At 37.6% G+C, this 21,334-nt stretch overlaps 1 protein-coding gene across 5 annotated transcripts in view; it reads right to left on the bottom strand.

Moving 5' to 3' along the window:
* The window catches only part of fbxo38 (F-box protein 38), a 72,817-nt gene that overhangs the window by 40,995 nt on the left and 10,488 nt on the right, over window positions 1-21,334 (bottom strand). For 4 of the 5 annotated variants that reach the window (XR_007248843.1, XM_048543917.2, XM_048543918.2 and 1 more), the window contains exons 3-10: window positions 19,881-20,014; window positions 17,471-17,634; window positions 14,960-15,125; window positions 14,701-14,838; window positions 14,370-14,507; window positions 13,219-13,312; window positions 1,325-1,455; window positions 902-1,072 (exon numbers count right to left, since the gene is read on the bottom strand). Coding sequence is in view for 4 of the 5 variants with exons in the window: in XM_048543917.2 (XP_048399874.1) it covers window positions 902-1,072; window positions 1,325-1,455; window positions 13,219-13,312; window positions 14,370-14,507; window positions 14,701-14,838; window positions 14,960-15,125; window positions 17,471-17,634; window positions 19,881-20,014 (1,136 nt within the window). In the remaining variant the exon portion in view is untranslated. Of the gene's footprint in view, window positions 1-901; window positions 1,073-1,324; window positions 1,456-13,218; window positions 13,313-14,369; window positions 14,508-14,700; window positions 14,839-14,959; window positions 15,126-17,470; window positions 17,635-19,880; window positions 20,015-21,334 lie in introns of those variants that run through there. The other variant, XM_059650730.1, reaches the window with a different exon arrangement.

Raw genomic sequence — 21,334 nt, 5'->3', positions numbered from 1 at the left:
ATGAAATATCAGGATAAGCTAGCTTGTAAAATAAAACGAAGATTGCAACAGTTTTTAGCAGATATATCAAAGGTACGAGAGAGGCAGGAGTAGGCATTGGACCACTGTAAAATGAGGCTGGAGAAGGAGCAATGGGCAACAAAGAAGTGGCCAGCCAAGCAGCCCAAAAAAGAAGACCGGTCCCATCTAATCCAGAAGTGACAAGTAAGTAAAAATTATTGGTCAGGGGATGACAGAGAAAGAAATGCTGATATTGGTTATGTTTAGAATCCCCTACAAATACTTAAAAAGGACCTCAAGACTGAGCATCCAGTTTAAACCCAATTTCCACAAATAAACTTAGTTGCCATCATGTGCATCTATAATAAACTTCAGCTCATATTCATGCATTACTTTCAACATTGTTACAACAGTTGAATTTTGATCTGTGTACAGAGATTATGCAATAACTATGAAATGCTTTTTTTCCCCCCAAAATGCTAAGGAAGAAAGTCATGTTTCTTTGGTTATGGTCATGAAAGGTTTGCCAATGCTCGTCATCACACTTCAACATAATGCAGTGCCTACATTTTTTTATTTTAACATTTAAGACACTTAATGTGGTATAACAGGAATGAAAGCCTTTTATTATGGAATTTATCAACACTCAGTCTGAAAATCAATTTTGCAAATGGCTTAAGCACCCATATTATTAAGGAACTGTCATCTTAAGTTTGGCAATCAACATGCATTAAAATGACTGAACTGATTAACTCTACTCCATACCACTGATCACCTCTTGCAAATTCTTGCATGGTCTTCCTTAATTTCAAACTGTTGTAGTCCAAACATGACATTAAAAAACAAATATTTCAATGCAAATATTTCTACTTAGGTGGACTTTTAAAAATATCTGATGTACCTGTTATCCAGTTATGTGCATTGTGCAAATGGGGACAGTTATAAATAGCTAGGTATTTGATGCAAGGAAATACTTCATTTACTGCTTTCATCCCAATGTCTGTAATGATACCAGGATTCTCAACCACGTCTGCCAGACCATGCTTCACTAATTCAGCATTGGTCATCTTACCTGGAAATAGGAAAAATATGCAATAGTACATCATATACAGGCATAGTTGGAACTGACAATTCATACTTTTACTTTCATATACTTTAATAACCATGTTTATTCAGTTAAACTGAAAACCCATAAAAACCCCATTTGCACCTATAGATAGTCAAATTAACTAAATTATCCACCATAGATATACCAATCCTGCCCTGAATCACACTATTGAAGTGGCAGTTTTAAAAAGGAAGGTAGATAATGGCAGATTCTTACATTGCAATAGAAATTCATCAACATATCCAAGGTGCAGGGTTTCAAACTGGGGAAATTCCAGCTCTGCCATTTTTAGTGCTGAGAAAACGCCATCTTTGGTTAGCGAAGGTTGGATACGAACTTCATGTAACCTAAAGTAGAACAGAACAGGTCAAAATTGTCAGGTTACTGATCTCTTAAAAATACACCTGCACACTCCCATTTCTACAAATGTGGATCTTCCAGATTTTCTAAAGGACAAAGGTCACAAACATTGCCTCACTGTGCAGCTTATAGGGTCATCCTGTTGAGATAAAATCATACATGCTTCCTACTGCCATCATTTTCCTTTCATGCTGCTGCACAGATTGAAGATCTATATTTGGGGAATCTTGATTATGCCAGTCCTCATTGTGATTTCTTAATTATGCAATCTTGCATATTAAAAAAACCTCATTGTTTTTACTGATTTAAAAAGCTACAAAATAAGCATTTAAGCTCTTTCAGCAATTTTGGAAATACTGTATTTTCTTCTTAAAGTCTGGCCATCAAACTAAACAGCACAATTTTGAACACAATCCTATGTAGGAAACTCTAAAATGATAAGAAAACAATATGGACATACTAAATTAAATAGATATAATTTTGAGATTGAATTTTATACCCTAGAAAGCTGAATGACAAATTCATAACGAATTAACGGTTTAAGATATTTTGAAAATGCATGTATTTGGATCCTTAAAAATTGGACTAAAGGGAGAAATCAGCCATAAAAAGGGCAAGTCAAAAATGTATTTAAAGATGGAAAATTAATTTACCGCAATTAATATAAAAGTACTTCCAAAGATGTCATTTTGGACTCAAAATGTTCACCATTTCTCCATCTTTCCATCGACTACCAAGCCTGCCAGGTTTCTCCAGCAATTTCCATATTTATTACATGCTTGTTTTTATTTATTCCATTTGTATAGATGCCCACAGTGCCAAAAGTTTAAGCACTATGCGCAGTTTTATGCTTCCCACTGTGGAAGTAGTATTCATGCAATAGAACCTGTAATACAGGCTCACTAGGAAAAATACCAGATTTTTACAAAATACTTGTAAAAAAGAGGATAAAGAGCTGGGCCTGCATGCACATCAAATGTTCAAAATGTTGAAAAGCTTCAGAGATTTAGGTTGCGCACAACACCTTTAAATAATAAATTACTAAAGCAGCAGCTCTCAAACCATATTGCCAATGAAGCTCCTGCAAACCCTACCTGATCTGCCTTTGCTCACTACTGAATAAAAGCTCATCAGAATTAATAAGAATATAAGTAGTTTGTGGCACTCTTTCTAAACTGTAAGTTATTTAATGCCAGAAAAAAGGTATAGATATTTTCATACTGTAACATGAATATTACAAGAGAACACACCTATTTGAAGCTTTCCAAAAATGTACTAAAATCAGAAAAAAGTCTGAGGAAGTAACACCTATTATGCATCCATACCAATGTAATAAGTAGAACAGTAACAATGATTATTTATATGCTGCTGCTGGCAATTATGACAAGTCATGCCATGCACAGGGGAGCCTGTCCCTCTACTCATGCAGAGGCATGCTGTGAATGAGGGTTCTCAGGTCACTTCCCTGTATGGCCTGAGCAAGCACTGCCTTGCCAGTGACCAATATTTTGACCAATCGTGAGTCTTCACTCAAGTGCGCTGATGGATAATTTGAGAAATACTACAATAAAGTACCACATAACAGATGTGCCAAAATTGATCCCCTGGAGATTAAAGGAACAGTGGCTGCATGGGAACAAAATTAGCTAAAGAATAGAAAGAAAACAATTGTTTTTCAGACAAAGAAGGTGTGCTGTGGTGTCTCCTGGGTAGTTTGTGCAAATCCACTGCTATTTCTGATGCATAGTGATGAACTATACTTGAGCATACAAGACATGGCTTCAAAAAAAAAATTGAAGAAATAAAGCTCAAAATGTAACAAATGGTGAGGGACATAGACAGGTGTCAGGAAGATAGATGCAGCAGATGAAATGTATGAAGCGATTAATTTCGATGGGAAGAATGAGACACGATTTAAACCTAATAGTGAAATTTAAAGACAGGATGGAGAATACAGACGCCTGGGGATCTATGTACACTCGGCTTTAAAAGATGGCAGGCCAAATTAAAGATTCTGTTAAAAATAGGATCCTTGCATTTGTAATTAGAGACAGAGTACAAAAGCAACCAATATCCTTTGGTTTGGCCCTGGTTTAAGTTGGTACCAGATTTTGCCACTTTCTAGAAAATATACGCTAGGAAGTTTTAGGGAGTATGAAGCATTTGGTCTACTCCTTTGCTTTCCAAATCATTCCCTACCATGACTCCTACTTCAAGGTTTCAACCCATCAGACAATGATGGGAGGGGGAAAAGGACAAGACCTCAGAGTAAAGGGAGGAAGGGTGGCCATGGCTACCTTGAAGCCTGCAACTTCAAAATTTCAGCCTGCAACCCCACTTGGGCTCCCAAAAAAAGGATATTGGTTGCTTTTGTACTCTATTTATAAATGCAAGGATCCTGTTTTTAACAGAATCGTTAATCTGGCCTACCACCTTTTAAAGGCTTGTGTACATAGATCCCTAGGTGTCTGTATCTTCTATCCTCTTTTTAAATTTCACTATTAATTTTAAATTGTGTCTCATTCTTCCCATCAAAATTTATCACTTCACACATTTCATCTGCCGCATCTGTCTTCCTGGCACCTGCTTATGTCCCTCACCATTTGCTACATCAAACTTTTGAAGTCATATCCTGTACGGTCAAGTATAGTTTGGGAAGAATGTTCGAATCTGACAGCCCAACCAGTTCAAAGAAACAACTGAGCTTTATAATTTTTCTGTTTCTTTGAGTTATATCATCTTTGACGCCATAGTATGATCAATCAGGATGGGAGTAACAGTAAATTGATTTAAAGTTATCCCAAATCTCCTCTGTTCAAATTCTAAAACAATATATTTAAACAAATCGTGAACATGACTCCTAATTTTAAATTAAACTAATCTTTATAATTGAATTTCTCAAATTCAGCAGTACTTCCCAAAATCATCCATCATGAAGAGGTCTAAACGCTCGCTAAAAACATCTGACAAAATCCCAAGAAAATTAAAAAAATTTAGTTCAACATCACCCTGTTTGCAGCAAAACAGACTGCACCAATCAATAAAAACATGCACTAGAATCATTGTTTAATTCTTGGATAATTGTGATAACCTTCCATCTGCCTCCGAGTGGTCGCAGAAATAGTTCTCTGAAAATTATTACTTGGGATAAAAGCAGCATTTATTTCAACTGATCCATGCAGCCATGAAATGAGGGCCAGGGAGATAAAAGGTTATTCTTCACATCTACTCAACCCAGTCATTCTTCAAAACGTTTAGCAATTAGATTCACTTTAACCTTGGAATCATCATTTCCAAGAATCTTTTCAGAACTAGTCTACTTCTGTGTGTAGGGTCTAGACAGCAAAACTTTCGCTTACATTACTGGAGGTTCCTTCTCTGGCATGTGATGGCTTTCTGATGCAAGAAGCACTTCCACACCCACTTTCTACAGAAACATTGCATCATCCTACTCACCACTCAAATTATTCTGGTTGTTTACAGACCTCAATGTCGAGCCATCAGCCTAAGCATTCAAGGCTTAACCTAGTCGGTAACATTTTCCTGCAGGTTCCACAATTGTTGACATCACCACTAACTAGTTCAGATAACGGGCCTGTGGATGTGATAGCTTGGCCCTGTGCATCATAAATCATTCATCTTACACTTGTTAGCTAATGAAGAGGTACAGGTTCCTTGCTTATTAACTGCACTGAATTAACTGCAATCAATTATGGTGAACAGAGATGAACAGTTTGATTGCAATATTTGACAAGTTCAGTCTTACCATAATGACCCAATGTATCACCCAGGCTGTTCCACTTCGTACGAACACCTATTTTGTAATACACTAAATCTCACTACTTATATTCTGTCTCAGTCAAGCTTATACAATATCTCAAAGTTCCCAGAATTTTTGTAAACTTCAACTTTGATGAGAACCCATCTCTCTACACATTGAGCATTCAAATGAGCAGAAAGGATGAAACCAATCAGAAAATGATACCTTCTAAAACTGCAAGGCCACCAACAGTCCAGGAGGCAATTTGGGTTTTGCATAGACTGATTGATGAGACCTATATCGTCCAAACACAGTGAATTATTTGCCTGAATTAGCTACGTTAAGGAAGGGGTCAACATGCAGATGACAGCTTAGATAATTTTACACAGTTTTATCAATCTCAGCAGGTCCATTCCTGAAAGGCCTGTCAGCTGTGGTAGTAATATTCATGACATAGATATTTCACATGGTTCAGAAATCATTGCAAATTCTGCTTCATAAATCATCATTGGGTAGTATAGATCTGCTTTCCGTTTTTCCACGACTTTCTCCCTAATAATCCTTTTGTCCTTGAGATTTATCATTGTAGAAAGATTATAGAGAATTGAGCCACTTCCTTCTTTTCACCCACCATTCTCCCAGCAGCTCGACAGCTTGTTAAACTTTTCACTAACTTGCTGTTTAACAAGTAGAGCAAGGAAATTCCATACAACTTTAATAGGATTGCTCTTTTTCCCATCTTGTTCTTATTACCTATTGTCATTAATACTTTTCTTTCACCGAAAATAAACAGAGATTTTGTTAAGGAGAAACCTGATGTGGGTAAACCACAGAACTACTGCCTTTCTGAAACAGTTGCCTTATGATGTCGCAAGTTTAATTTGAGTCTTTTTCAAATAAAGATTTATTCAAAGGCAAAGCATATCATTAGCGAGAAACTGCACCAGTAATTACTTCAGCTAATTCACATGAAAATACAACACTTTGACTTCAATATGCTGTCATCGCCAAGGCTAGAAGAATTTTTATATATTTTCTAATCTCATCTCAATCTTATCACTTAATACATTAATGTAACAAATTTAACCAATCATTGTCAGTGTACCTACACCAAATGAATTGCAGTGTTTCAAGATGACCTCCTCCCCGAGGATGATTTAGGGAGGGGCAATAAATGCTGGCCCAGCCAGTGGTGCCGACATTCCATGAAAGAATAAAAACAATGTATTCCATGTATTGTCAAAGTGCAAGGGCAGCACTGCATAAAAAAAGTCCACAAACACCACATTCATTCATCGCAGCATTAAATTGTGAGCAGTACAATATTTTCAGAATTCTCATTATCTTCATTCCATTATTGAATGGTTTTGAGGTCCTGGCGACTCTGTTTTGGGTTGTTTACTGATGGCACTTTAAGTTTGTTCATCAAATATTCCCGGAACACGGTGGCCTATCATTGTTGTCTCAATGTTGTTTCCTGCTTTAAAGATCCATTAAAAAGGTGATCTCATCCTCTGCCTGTTTTTAATCTTTCCATCGTATTTGCTGCATGTATATAGCATTTAGGCATTTTTGAAATTTACAATCATTGAACCCTCTATTCTACACCAGTACGAAGTGTTTGATTGCTTCCACGAGAATAGACAGAAATGATCACGCATCCAGGAACATTTTACCCAAGACAGGAGACATTTAATCCAACACAGATTCCTTCAAGTACTTTATACCAGTTAGAATTAGAAGTCAATCCATAGGAGGCGTGCCAACCTAGTAATATAAATACAATTACCCATTGGAGGATCACCAACAGAAATTAAAAGTAATCTTTTATACAATTATTCCACGAAATGTTCTTCCCAAAATGACCATCTATGCTCTGAAGCCCAATGAATTTCAACCATGCCTCACAGGTATTTAAAAGATGTACCCAAATCTTCAAATGTTCAGATGGCTGGAGATCAGATCAGACACCGAAAGACCAGAACCTCTTGGAAGTCCCAATGCAATGACCATACTGCAAAATTTAAAGATCTGAAGGACTCTGGAACCTTACAAAGAGTTCATGGCTCTGAGTTAATTTGGAGACTGGAGGGTTCTAACTTCCATTTAGTTACCTAGAAAATATTCATAGAATTATAACTCATTTTAATTATTGGTTAGCTACAAAACTGAGTCCCAATCAAAATTTCCTCTAATTTGATTTTTAACTGTGCAGGCCTCGGAGTTCCATGCGGGGCAGTGACATCCAGAACCTGAAGTCAATGCTTTGATCCATATGTCTAAGCCAATCACTAGGAACTTTGCCTCCAACTATTCACACTGACCACACAAAGACCCCTACAATCCCAACTCAATGCCCACCCCACTTTCCACCTCACTTCAACCACCTACCTACGTCGTCACCTCAACAACACGTCCTACTCATCACCTTTTTTGCAAATTTCATTTTGGAACTCTTAACAAGGGTTGGGCCTTAATCCTATCCAACTGACAGACATCCAGACCACAAAAATTTTTGATTTTAATTCTTATGGGAAGCAAAGCCAAAACCATATTTTATTTCCTTTTATGGTATGGACAACACCAAGTGTCCACGTCACACAAGGTTATGCTTCATTGGGGCAGCTTGCTGGAAATCAGGCCCCATTATTCCCAGTGTCATCACAAAATTTAAAGATTGTGAAACACGTTTCACATTCTCCAACTGACATCATCTAAATTTCAGATTGACGGACAGCATGGACCAGGTTTTTGTACTAAAAAATTACTAGTTATGTCAAATAATAAAGAGTCTATCTACTCGTAAGCATTTGAACTGCCAACATATAATTCTGTTAGTTAAAACTCTAAACACCTTATAAACTCCCCCTCACACGTACATGCACAAGGAATAAAAAGAATGTTACGAGGAGAGAAAACTGAGAAAGCAGTTCAGTTGTCTCTGCTCACAGGATCTGCTGAGATACTTCTTGCGACCAGAATGGTGCTTTGCGGTCTTGATTGCTTGCAAGATTGCTAGTTTACAAGAGCAAGCCGTGGTTGTCTCATTTATGAAAAGGTCTCAGCTTACCAACAACTTTTGGAGGAAAAATAAACTTGAGACAAAGGAAGGCTTCTCAGAGACTGGTTCACAGGGCCAAGCTACTCAGCTACCTGAGAACCAATTATATCACTACAGACAGGCAGAAAGCCTTTGCTATCAATAATTTATTATTAGCCCACAAGCCAAGTAGCTACTTGTACCAATCAGGGTTCCCAGTTTTATACAACCCTTCAAGGTCCTGCAAATTACACTTCAACTACCACTGGAAGCAGCAACTGTGTAAACTGTGTTCACAGTCAGTGACAGATTACTTGTCTCCAAAACATACAGCAAATCTCTAGCAATTCTTGTCTTTTAAAAAAAGAATTCTTTTCTCATTTCTATATTTTTGTTTGTGGACTGAATAGACATTATCTTTACAACAGCATGAAATAGGAGTAGATGTACGCCATCCAGCTCTTTGAGACTGCTCCAATATTTGAGAGCATGGCTCAGCTATTTCAAAATTATTTTCCTGCACTATTCCCAAATCCTTTGGGAAACATTAGAAATGATAATCTGTCTTGAACATACTCATCAACTGACCCTCCCCAGTATTCTGGGCAAGTCGTGAAACTGCTTCTCAATACAGTCAACGTGGCCTACCCCTTATTGAAACTGATATTGGTACCACTTAAAAGATGGAATCACGCTGTTGGAGTATAATGTGGACCAAACAGTCAGGGAGAAATGCAAGGGCAAACATCTAAGGTTTTGGAGTAGATTTGTAGCTTGGATTGTGGGTGTTGAAGTTGGTTGGCTCACCAGCTGGTTTGTTGTTTCGCAGATGTTTCATTACCCTGCTGGGTAACATCACCAGTGCAGCCTCCGATGAAGCGTTAGTGTGTTTTCCTGCCTGGTTTTTATGGATATCCAAAACACTGGATCAGAAGATGCCTACATGAACAACATCAGGAAGATACTACAAGCCCTGACACACTTATCACACTACCCTACATCAGGAAGATATTGGAGCTAACCACAAGACTTCTATGACTGCTGGGCATCAGAGTGAAACACAAACCCACATCAACTCAACAACAACTGCTCACCCGAACTATAGACCCACTCCCCGCCATGGACAGGACCAATGTTGTCTATAAGATCCCCTGCTGAGACGGTGAGAAACACTACATCGGACAAACAGGAAGGAAACTAACAACAAGGGGCATGAACACCAACTGGCTACAAAAAGACATGGCCAACACGCACTGATCTCAATCCACATGGATAGGGAGAACCACCAATTCGATCGGACAACACCAAAATCCTGGGACAAGCTAAGCAGAGACAGACACAGGAATTCCTAGAAGCCTGGTACTCCACAAAGAAAGCCATCAATAAACACTTAGAACTTGACCCCATATACAGTCCACTATGAACGCAAACCGTAAGTGAGGCAATCCAGCTCAATGGACTCCAGAGTTTTTAAACCAGGCAGAAAAACACACTGATGCTTCACTGGAGGCTGCACTGATCATGTTACCCAGTAGGGTAACGAAACATCTGCAGAACAACAAACCAGTGTGGCGAGCCAACCAACCTCAAGGGCAAATATTTAGGCAGAAATCCAGAGAAGAGTAAATGATAGGATAATAATAAAATATTTCAACTTCCCCACTATTAACTGGGATAGACAAAGAGCGAAAGGTTTGGTGGTGGGGGGAGGAGGGGACTCAAATATATCCAAGAAAGCTTTTCAAGCCAGTATCTGTGAAGTCATACTTGTCCTTGACCTAATTTTATGGAATAAGCCAGGCAAGTGGAAGAAAGTAAGTATCACTGGAGGAACACTTCAGTAACGTGACCATTCTGCAGAAAGAATGAAAGTAGTCAGGGAGAAAGGGACAAAGATGGACTGGGAATAAATATGTATTGGAGGCAGGTTAATTTCAATTATATGATACTGCCAAAGTGAACTGGAAAGCTTTTGGTAAATACTGATGCTCCAAATGCAAGGAGGCGTGAAACAACTAGTGGATAAAAGAATATCTAAAAGGCATGTTATAAGTATAATAGGGGAAAGAGGATACGTTAAGAGCGAGGAGAGTCCATTGGAGATCAATATGCTAAACGGTGTGTGGAACTAAACAATGTAGGTGAGGTTTTAAATGAGTAGCTTGTATCAACTATAACGAACATAAAGTAGTAAAGTACAGAAACAGGCCTTTTGGCTCTGTGCCTCTGACAGACATGATGCCATTTTAAACTAAACCATTTACCAAGGATGCTTAGGTGTAGAAATCAGGGAAAAGGAATGCGATATACTTGAACAAATCACAATGTAAAGTGAGGAAATAGCAGCAATTCTAGAAAACTTAAAACTGGATAAATGCCCAGGCCCAAATTAGGTGTATCGCTAACTACTGTGGAAGACAAATAAGATGATGACAGGGGTACTAGCAATAATTTTCAAATCCTCCCTGGTCATAGAAGAGATGTCAAATGGACTGGAGGTCAACTAATTTGGTATTATTGCACAACAAGAATGGTAGGGATAAGTCAGATAACTATAGACTAGTGAGTGACATCAGTGGCAGGAAACCTTTGGAAAGAACTCAAAGGTACAAATTAATCTTCACTTGGAGAGGCAAGAATTAATCAAGGATAGTTAGCCTGGTTTCACTGTGGGGAAGCCATGTCTGAAAAGGTGTGTATGAGGTTGGTACAGTTGATGTAATCTACATACACTTCAGTATGGCTGATAACATAATGTTACATGCAAAACTGGTCAAGGCAGCAAAAGATCATGGGAACCATCACTACCTGGCAAATTGGAACCAAATTAACTTGGTGGCAGGAAGCAGAAAGGTGATGGTCAATGGTTGTTTTTGTGACTGGAAGCCTGTGTCCAGTTCTGCTGGGTTCTTTGCTAATTACAGTGCACATTAATGATCAAGACATGAAGACAGGAGGTTTGGTCAGTAAGTTTGCAGATGACATGAAAATAGGCATAACGTAAAATAGCTGAAAGGAATGCATTACGCCACAGGATGACACAGATGGACAGAATGGTGGCAAGTGGATTTTAATCATGGGGATATGTAGCATTCGGGGAGGACAAAGCAAGGGAGTACATGATGAATTTAGGAGATCAAGAGGATGAATGGGACCTTGGTGTGCATGCCCACCAATCCATGAAGTAAAAAGGCCAAGAGGGTAAGGTGGGTAATACAGCTAAATGGATCCTTTTCTTTATTAGTGAAGGCATTGAGTGCAAGAACAGAGAGATTACGATGGTGTAAGACATTACTTATATCACAGCTGGAGTACTATGTGCAGTTCTAGTTGCCACGTTACAGAAAGGATGTAATTGCTCTACAGGGCACAGGTGATTCAACAGGATACTGCAAATAATAAATGTGGGCAATTGGAACTGGCTGAGTGAGCACCATGGTCAGCATGGACCAGTTTGGGCGGAAGGACCTGTTTCCATGCTGTATTACTCCATGACTCTATAACTGTGCTTCAGTTATAAATGGAGACTTGGTAGTATGGTATTGACATCCTTCAAGCAGAGAAGACTGGGACGAGAGGGAGGAAATACACATCTCATTGTGGTATACAAAATTTTGAGGGGCATAAATAAGAAGAAACATTTCCCCTTAGAACAGGGATTAATTACCAAGCCATAGAATAGAGCAAAGTGGCAGGAGGTTTCAAAGGCATTTAAGGAAGAATTTTTCCCGCCCAGAAGGCAGTGAGAATCTGGAACTCACTGTCTGAGATGTGACAGATGCAGGAATTATTACAACATTCAAGTTGCATTTAGATGAACACTTGAAATGCCATAGCATAGGGTCAATTGGGCATTAAGATTTAAAACACCGGTTCAACCACATTTAGAGGACAAGGGGAGGGATTTAGTCAATGCCTACAAAACAAAGTTTGTGGTGGGATTTTGGTTTCTTTAAAAAAGGACTTTGGTTTCCAAGTATTTAACTCAAGGAAATTTCTGCTCAACCAATAACTGAATGGTCAGAGACAAACAGAAATGATTTCCCTACTCAACTATGGGACAATAAATTCAGGATCCATACTAGTAGCATATGACGTTGGGTAAAATGTTTCAATTTTCTTTTCATGTAAAAGATCAATATAATGCAAGTGAATTACTCTAAGTGGCAATGTAACACAGGGGATTAACTAGTGGCTTGGTCTAACTAGAACAATTAGCCTGACAGTTTTATTCTGTTACCATGATCTGAAATGACACCATGTTGAGTTAACGCTATCTAATTTCTAAAATGTATCAAGTGATGCTTGAAACCAATTTACCAGCAAAAATGACTCAATCTAATCTTTGCTTCCCAACTGTTTTTATTACAAACATTTAATTTACAGGAGCTTCTTATCCCATCATACACAAAGTCTTTTCAATCTCTGTTTTACTAATCTATCACTTGTCGTATGCATTCACTTTTCTTTGAGCATTTACAAACCAAGGACCTATCCTATTCTGTACTTTCAAAGTGAACTAACACTTCTTGCTTTAACAATTCTTAACAATTTTCTGTAGGAAATTATACAATACACATTTTCGAGAGAATCTTATGCACCTCCATAAATCTTCCAACTTTCTGGAAATAATATGCCAATTAAATTTACTTTGTGGTTAAATAGCATGTAACAAAAATCACACATAAAACATCATAAAAGCACTGAAATAGAATAAATTGTTGGGAATGGACCCTACACAAGTCATATTTCCCATTACCAACCACCTGAATATTCTTCACCCTCATAGTATTCAAAATATATTTGCTAACCTTTAAATTTAGATTAGGGATAACTCAGTTTGATATGGTGTTGTACTCTAAGGCACTGTCTCCCATAGGTGTATCTTACTCAAATTAATTCATTCAATACACCTACAAGGCATTTATGACATATATTGCATCAACTCACCTACGTGCAGCAGTGATAATGAGGTAGCCAAGGTCCACTTCTAGTGCATTTTTGCATGCTCCAAACACAATAGTATGTAGATTTCTGAAACCACCTATATTAAGAAAAGTTTCTTTTTAGAAAAAGGCCATTTCTACATACGCATAAGTAGTGGCTCAGCCATTTATATATTTTTTTGAATAGGCCTTTTCTAACCTTTCGACCCCAGATCATTTCAGCTCTTAGTCACTCTCAGTCTAATCCCATCTGCTTGTTCCTTTGAAATGGCCTATCCTTAATCTGAGATTTATGCAAGTGTTTTTGATAACGCACCTGGGCAAATGGACAACAGATCCTGCTGAGTAATTGCTTTTACGTACTGGACTAGCTTACGTCTCCACAAAATCTCATTTCAATCTTCAAGAGCTGCAGAGTATCATATCAGACCTCATTTAAAGTTTAATGCAAAAGTGAATTTATTACTTAAATGGAGAACAAAGATAATCTAACATTAATATTATACATTTATAACAGTCTTAACTAACTTGAGTGGATAAAAATATAAGATTGCAACTCCAAAGAAACATTTGAAATTTAATGTATAAAAAAAGGAATACAACAAAGATGCAAAAGAAAGGAGAGGAACAACAGAGCAATTTTTTTTTTTTATACATCCCATGCAAACAGAAATAGAAATGGAAAGGGCGTATAACCAGTAGTCATCTATTTTGCACTACCACTGAAGAACTCATGTCTAGTGTTTCTACAGAATATCACTACATTCCTTCTCAAGTTACAAACCTGAAAATCTCGGGATTTAACACAACAGTTTAATACAACAGCCTGTTTTATATTCCACAAGCATTTCCCTGATCTCCTGGATTTTAGTTTATTCATTTAAAATTCCATAAGGCACTGTCAAGTAAAAAAAACGGGTCAACTATGAATTTTGTATATATTTGAAAATTAGGTGCTAGGCTTCCCTTCCAAGTTATTATTAACAAACAAATATAACAAAATTGCAACATTCAGGAATAGGCTTCAGGCAAAAATGTGATTTGAACTGGCTGACAATGTACAGTAACTGCCTTGTTTATCAAAAAAAATTCAGTCACTAAATCAAAACTCTTGTCACATTAACCTATTCTCAAGCATAATGAAAAGTCACATACCTGACCTGGAGCTGTCTTCAACTACATGTTGAATCAATCCTCCAAGAAAAGGTACTCTAACTAGTTCCAAATGTTCTAAGCTTCTCGCTGAAGCTAACCCAGTCACTAGTGGAACATACTTTAAGGAATTGGTGGGACCTACAAAATGCAACATAGCAAATGTATTCTTTAAAATTTTCTTTAAATCATAAGCATAAAACATGCCTGATTGCCTGTGGTCTAAAAAAAAACTGCAAGTATAGGACATCTTATGCAATTTGAAAAATGCCTTAAAGGAATAACCACTTTATTTGCATACAGCATCTATATTGAAATTACTCTTCTTTTGTACCTGCACAATTCCGCATTACAAAAGTGCGTAAACTGACACATAGAAAGTCTTTAAAAGGCTGAGGTTTGGTTAGTCGAACCCATTGCAAATACAGGTGCCTCAACATTGGGACACAAGGAATTTCGGGAACATTCACTCCTAAAAGAAAAGAAATTTAAAATAAATCAATTGAAATTTACAGGCACATTTCAGCTAAGAGATTTTAAAACTAAAATCCCTTTTTCTCCACTGCAAACCAAATGCATAAAACTCTGCTTACCAACCAGATGGAGTGTTTGTATCTTGACTCCTACTGGAATTGTTAGTTTGTTTTCTGGAGGGATTGGGAAAGCACCATTACGATTTCGAAACTTTCCCAAGATCTGGACTTGTGGCATGTAATTCCAGATGGCTTCTACTAATTCTAAATGGGAAGTTTCTACACCCTACCAAAAAAAATGATAAAGGTACTGAGGAAACAAGAATTTCATAATTTAATTAACAGCCAGAGAGCTCACTAAACTTATAGATTTGCACAGTCCCGAAATATAAATATAAAATACTCGAAACTAAATTATACAGTTGAAACTGAAGTGAATTAATCCAATTTCTCAACAAATTTCTGGGAAATTCATTCAGGATCTTTTGCAGTGGAGAATCTGAGTTTCTTCTAATTTTTTTTTGTTATAACTAACCTAGCAGGGATTATTTTGAATCTAATAAGTAAATTACAACACCTTACTACCCACTAGTGAAATCTCAAATCAATTATTAAGACCTATACTTGAAATTTAGACATGATTTATTCAGAATATTTGTCATGACAATAAGCTAAATAATGAAGCCTTATCATATTAGTTTTTGTTTGCATCAGACTTTTGGCAGCTTTAGTTATCTTTACACAGAATACTTAAGCAATCAGCATAAATTGGAAGTTGGCTCCTGGAATCAAAAACTAAAATGCAAACCAGCTTGAGTGCATATTTTGAGTAATAAAATATATGTAAAAGGCTAGAAAAGTGAAAATTAAACATCTGCTGAAAATGGTTCATAAATCAAGCAGTATCTGAAGAGACAGAAATAGGGTTAATATTTCAGGTTGATGACCTTCCATCAGATATTACTTGACCTGCTGAGTATTTCCAGCATTTAAAAAAAAATGAAGTCTGGAAATAGCACACAATCTTGGTTCAAGAACTTGTAATATAACTTTCAATAACTGCCACTGTAGTCTAGGCTAAAAATGCTTCATTTTCCAGAAGCTAAACACTACTGCCCCACTAAATAATGTATAAAAGACAACTAGATGCATTCAGAAGACTACACAATTTCAGAGGACATGGATGCAAAAGTACAGAAAATATTGAGGGTACTCTCTAAATTTTTGTTAGCATTGAGCATTTTCACTAAAAGAAAGAAGTACACATGACTACTATGTCAGAAAAGGCTACTTTTGGTGTTTTTTTTAAACTCATAAGGAGGTTCCTACTTCTAGGCCAAAAGGCCTGGTTTCAGGTTCCCCCTGCTCATGGCATCTCAAAGGTTGATTAAAAAAAAAAGTTTTCATTATATTTTATTCCAGGTTGTGCTACTAATTTATTTAGAATTAATACATCAACTATAAAACATTTACCTCTATTCCAAGCAGATTATAAACATCTAAAGTTTTAGCAAAGACCTGTAGCTTGGGTTATGAATGAGGTTGCTGTCTTCCTTGCTGAGCTGGCTTGTTTTCGTTCAGACATTTTGTCACCATGACAGGTAACATCAGGGAGGCCTCTGATGTAGCGATGTTTTTCTATTCCACTTGGGAGTTTATACTGTCTGGTCCTTTATGGTGAGGAGTTTCATTTCCAGTTTTGTTCTGTATGGGTTTGTATATGGGGTCCAATTCTATGTTTGTTGATTGCATTACAGGTTGAGAACAATGCTTCCAGGAATTCCCATGCAGGTCTGGGGATACTGTGGTTACGTTGTCACAATTAAACTGATGGCCTTCATTCCCTGATATCAGTACAATCGGGCAAAGTTTGTCATCTTGTTTTGCTGCGAGCTGATGTTGGTGTATTCTAACGGATAGTTTCCTTCCTGTCTGTCTGATGTAATGTTTGTTGCGGTCGTTGCATGGTATTTTGTAAACTACGTGGTTCTGCATTTTGGAGGCAGGGGTCTTTAATCCTTGTGAGTGTTTGGATTAAAGACCCCATGCTCACAACATACAGAACCAACGTAGTTTACAAAATACCATGCGACGACCGCAACAAACATTACATCAGACAGACAGGAAGGAAACTAGCCATCAGAATACACCAAAACAAGACGACAAACTTTCCGGTATCAGTGCAGTGGGGCAATGAAAACCATCGGTTTTGCTGTGACAACATAACCACGGTAGCCCAAACCAAACACAGACATACATGGGAATTCCTGGAAGCATGGCTCTCAACCCATAATCCAATCAACAAACATAGAATTGGACCCCATATACAAACCCATACAGAACAAAACCAGAAATGACACTACTCATCATAACAGACCAGACAGTATAAATTCCAAGCAGAGCAGAACAATATTGCTTCATTGGAGATCTCACTTGAGGTTACCTAGTGTAGTGACAAAATGTCTGAATGAAAACAAGCCAGCTCGGCAAAGAAGTCAACAAGTTCATAATAAATATGTATTGATCACTAAACCCAATTTTTGTTCTTGGTATAGCAAGCTCAAAAATTTGCTTTTCTACATGAAAAGTAATTAATCTTTAAGTAGCATGTTGAATGATTATTTTACTTGCCAATAGATTTGGGCAGGCTTGTAAAGCTTCAAGTACACCAGGAATGCTAAATGCAACATGCCCCCTGACTCGTCGTCGTTCCAAGTGTCGGGGATGCAACCCATACAGCTGTTCCAAGTCGGGCATCTTTTTCAGTAGTGTTAAAAAACTGGCATCAATGAAACCTGGTATTAAACATTAAAAAAAGTTTGTATTTATTTCTCCTGCACATGAACACAGACCGGAATACTCAAGAATGTCACTTTAGTGATAAACAATTTTCATCAGGAAACATTTCTCAAGAACACTGCAATCTATACTGTGTGTCTAATTAAGAAATATAGTTTGGATACAATAAATAGAGATTTTGTTGTTAAGCAAATTAATTCATATGTAATTCTTCTAGTCTGAATTAGTTATGACCTGTAGGTCTGTCTGCTGGCTCGTCCACTTGCATGTTTACACATCCATTCTACACTGGGTTCTAAGGAAGAATTTATAGTAGGAAGCTAAAGAGCTATTTTGCATTCTTCTAACTGTACCAAGGGCTGCCTGGTTATTCCTTATTTACTCAGTAAAGGGCAATACTACTATTTCCAGAGTACAGCAAGAGATCTGAACAGGAGATTACTTTGGAGACTGTGAAAGCAAGTTCAGGGATAATTACTGTCATTTATTTATAGAACTTGCCTGCTTGTTCCCTTGAGTTCTGAAGAAGTCTTTTGATTTTAAACATGAACTTTGTTTCTCTCTGTACAGATGCTAGCAGACCTCTTGACTTTTGGCAGCATTAATTTTATTTAAGATCACCAGCATCCAAAGAACTGTGCTTTTATTTCAGTGTTCTACTGCACATTGGGAAAATTTACTACTTTCTCAGTATAGCATTCAAAATTTAAACACAATGGTATATATGAAGTAACTATAAGACAATAAATAGTTGTTTCATTTTCTATCTGAAGACCCTGTTGCCTTCTTTTTTAAAAAAAGACAGGTTATGTATTCCACATTCCTTGATTGTGGCTTCAAATTCAGTACTTTTATCCTTAGTTTCAAATAAAACAGTGATTTCTTGAACAAAATTAGTGCTTTTGTCTGAATTGACTATCTGTTCCTATGCATCAACAGACGTTTCCCTTCAGAGATGTGACAATACAATGCTGTTTCTCTTGCAGACAGGTGTTTTCACTGCAGTACCAAAATGCCGCTTTCATACAGGCAGTTGCTAAGCAGATTGGAGCTCTCCATGGGGTTTTTTCTTAAAAAGTAAGACAAACAAATCACAAGTGGTCAGGGTCAGGCTCATACATGCCCAAAAGCATTTTTGTATGGGTTTCGGTGATGTTTTTTTGCTGGCTGCTTGAGCTGAAAGCCCGAGTTCGCTGCTGAATTAAAATGGCAGACTGTTTCTTTTGGCTTTCTTTCTAGTGGACTGGAGAGAGACAGCACATGAGAATAATAACTGTTGCTGTGTTTATGGGATGCTGCCTATATCGAAACGGTTGATGCTTAGTGGTTACATTATCTCATTAAGTATTTCAATAGAGTAAAATTATGCTGATTCTTTTTATTGCCTTTTAACTGTGCTGTAAGAATAAAGTGTGTTTTGATTAAAGCTTAGTGGTGGACTCATATCTGGAACACAGCGCTTTACACTTGCCTTTAAAAAAATATATAAAATATAGGGTCTAGGCTATCATTGTAATATACTTCGAGCGAGACTTGTCTGGTCCAAAGCAGAGATTATTGCTGAATTTTACACCACCATTTTCCTTGATGAAAGATGTAATTGTTTTCCAAGGAATAGCTTCTGGAAATCAGATTATCATACCTATAATTGTAAGGGTATACTAACATCATGCCTGCTTATGGTAATAATCCTACACAATCCACTAATTCTTGATTTATTGTTCTCCAAGACTGGTACGGGTATCAGAAGTGCAGTTTGATTATGTCTTGAGGTTTTCCTACTACCTAATAATTAAGGCACATTTTACACAATTATACAATATCGTCATGAAGTCTTGGCCGGATAAAATGCTCTTATGCCATCTATCCCCAACAAACGCTGAATGTGCAATAGACTAAAATGGTGTCATTTTGTATTGTATGGTTAACACCATTAAAACATCATCCAGAAATTTTTCTTGAAACTGAAACTTAAGACGAGGTCAATTATTGCAACAGCCAGCATTTAACCTGCACATATTGTTAATACACCAAAAGTTGAAATCCAAATTGTAAATTCTAAACTACTTAAAAAAAGGTACTTTAAAAGAAGCTAACTTTTAATGGGCTTTTTGCAAAATGTCCGATGTATATTTTTACTTGATTACAAAAGTACACCATACTTGGAACATTCAGAGCATACGTGCAAATGCGATTACGACAATATATATGAAATTCTCTCTCATTTTTATATTTTACCCACCTGATGGCATGTACTCCCACCAGCAGCCAGCACATAGGTCAACCACCTTCACTACTCGCATATATACGGTAACTGCTTCCTTTAACTTCCGGGACAAACATTCCATACACATGATGTCCTGTAGGGGAAGATATCTGCAAACAAGGTATTTAGACAGGGAAATTAATGCTAATATGGTCAATAATCAATAACAGAACTTCTGAGAAAAATCAGATTACGGATTTTAGGGGTAGCACTGTAGCTTAGTGGTTAGCACTGCTGCCTCACAACACCAGGGGCCCGGATTCGATTCCAGCCTCAGGTGGAATGTGCAAATGCCACTCCTCTGTGCGGAGTTTGCACATTCTCCCCATGTCTATATGGGTTTCCTCCCCAGCCCAAAGATGTGCAATTTAGGTGGATTGGCCATGTTAAATTGTCCATGGTGTCCAGGGACATGTAGGTTAGGTGGATTAACCATGGGAAAATGTGGAGATACAGGGATAGGGTGGTGGGGTGCTGTTCAGAGGGTTGGTGTAGACTCAATAGGCTGAGTGGCTTGTAGCGTTTCTATGATTACACTACTTTTGTAATGAGCAGCTGAAAGCTAGAGGGAGTATTGACAAATGACCTAGAATATTGGGAAAACAAATGGAATTGGAAAATGAAGGCAAACAAGCAATTTAGTTGATGAGGGAAATAAGTGAGTACCCAAACTATTGGGTCAGTGATCAAATTTCTGTAGCAATCATTACAAAAGCATGTCTTTGAATGCTTTAAAAGAAGTTAGTTGTGTGGATACCAAGCCTAAGGGGGATCTTGGATCTTGAAAGCAAAACTAAAGATCAAGGTCTTACATTTTGAAAACAAAGGAAGACAGCATCTCTTATTCTAAAGGGTAAAGGAAGAAATAAAATAGGTGGAAGTTGGAAGATATACAATATATAGAAGGATGTGGAACTTGAAGCAGAATAAGCTATGGTATGGAGACATTTCAGAAGGTATCTTTTGAGGAAAGACTGAATGTTAATGGAGCTAATTAAGAGCATTGATAAGGGGACACTTATGAGCTCTCCTAGTTTATGACTAAATGAAATGGGGAAGCTGACGAGAATACGAAAGAAGTCCACCAGAAAACTGCATTTCTGGCTGGGGAAACACAGTAGTGCTGACAGGACATAGTGATAATGGGAACTGCAGATGCTGGAGAATCCAAGATGACACAGTGTGGAGCTGGATGAACACAGCAGGCCAAGCAGTATCTCAGGAGCACAAAGGCTGACGTTTCGGGTCCAGACCCTTCATCAGAGAGGGTAGGTTACGTGGAACAGTCCCTCTTCCGCACCTACACAAGTCCCAAACCAAACTCTTCCTCCGTTACATTGATGACTGTATCAGCGCTGCCTTAGTGCCCAGAGGAGCTCGAACAGTTCATCCACTTCACCAACACCTTCCACCCCAACCTCAAGTTCACC

This window comes from Stegostoma tigrinum, chromosome 13 (assembly GCF_030684315.1).
Source record: "Stegostoma tigrinum isolate sSteTig4 chromosome 13, sSteTig4.hap1, whole genome shotgun sequence".
NCBI lineage: Eukaryota > Metazoa > Chordata > Chondrichthyes > Orectolobiformes > Stegostomatidae > Stegostoma > Stegostoma tigrinum.
The sequence above is the reverse complement of the archived record's forward strand: the minus strand, read 5'-3'. Positions and strand labels throughout refer to the sequence as shown.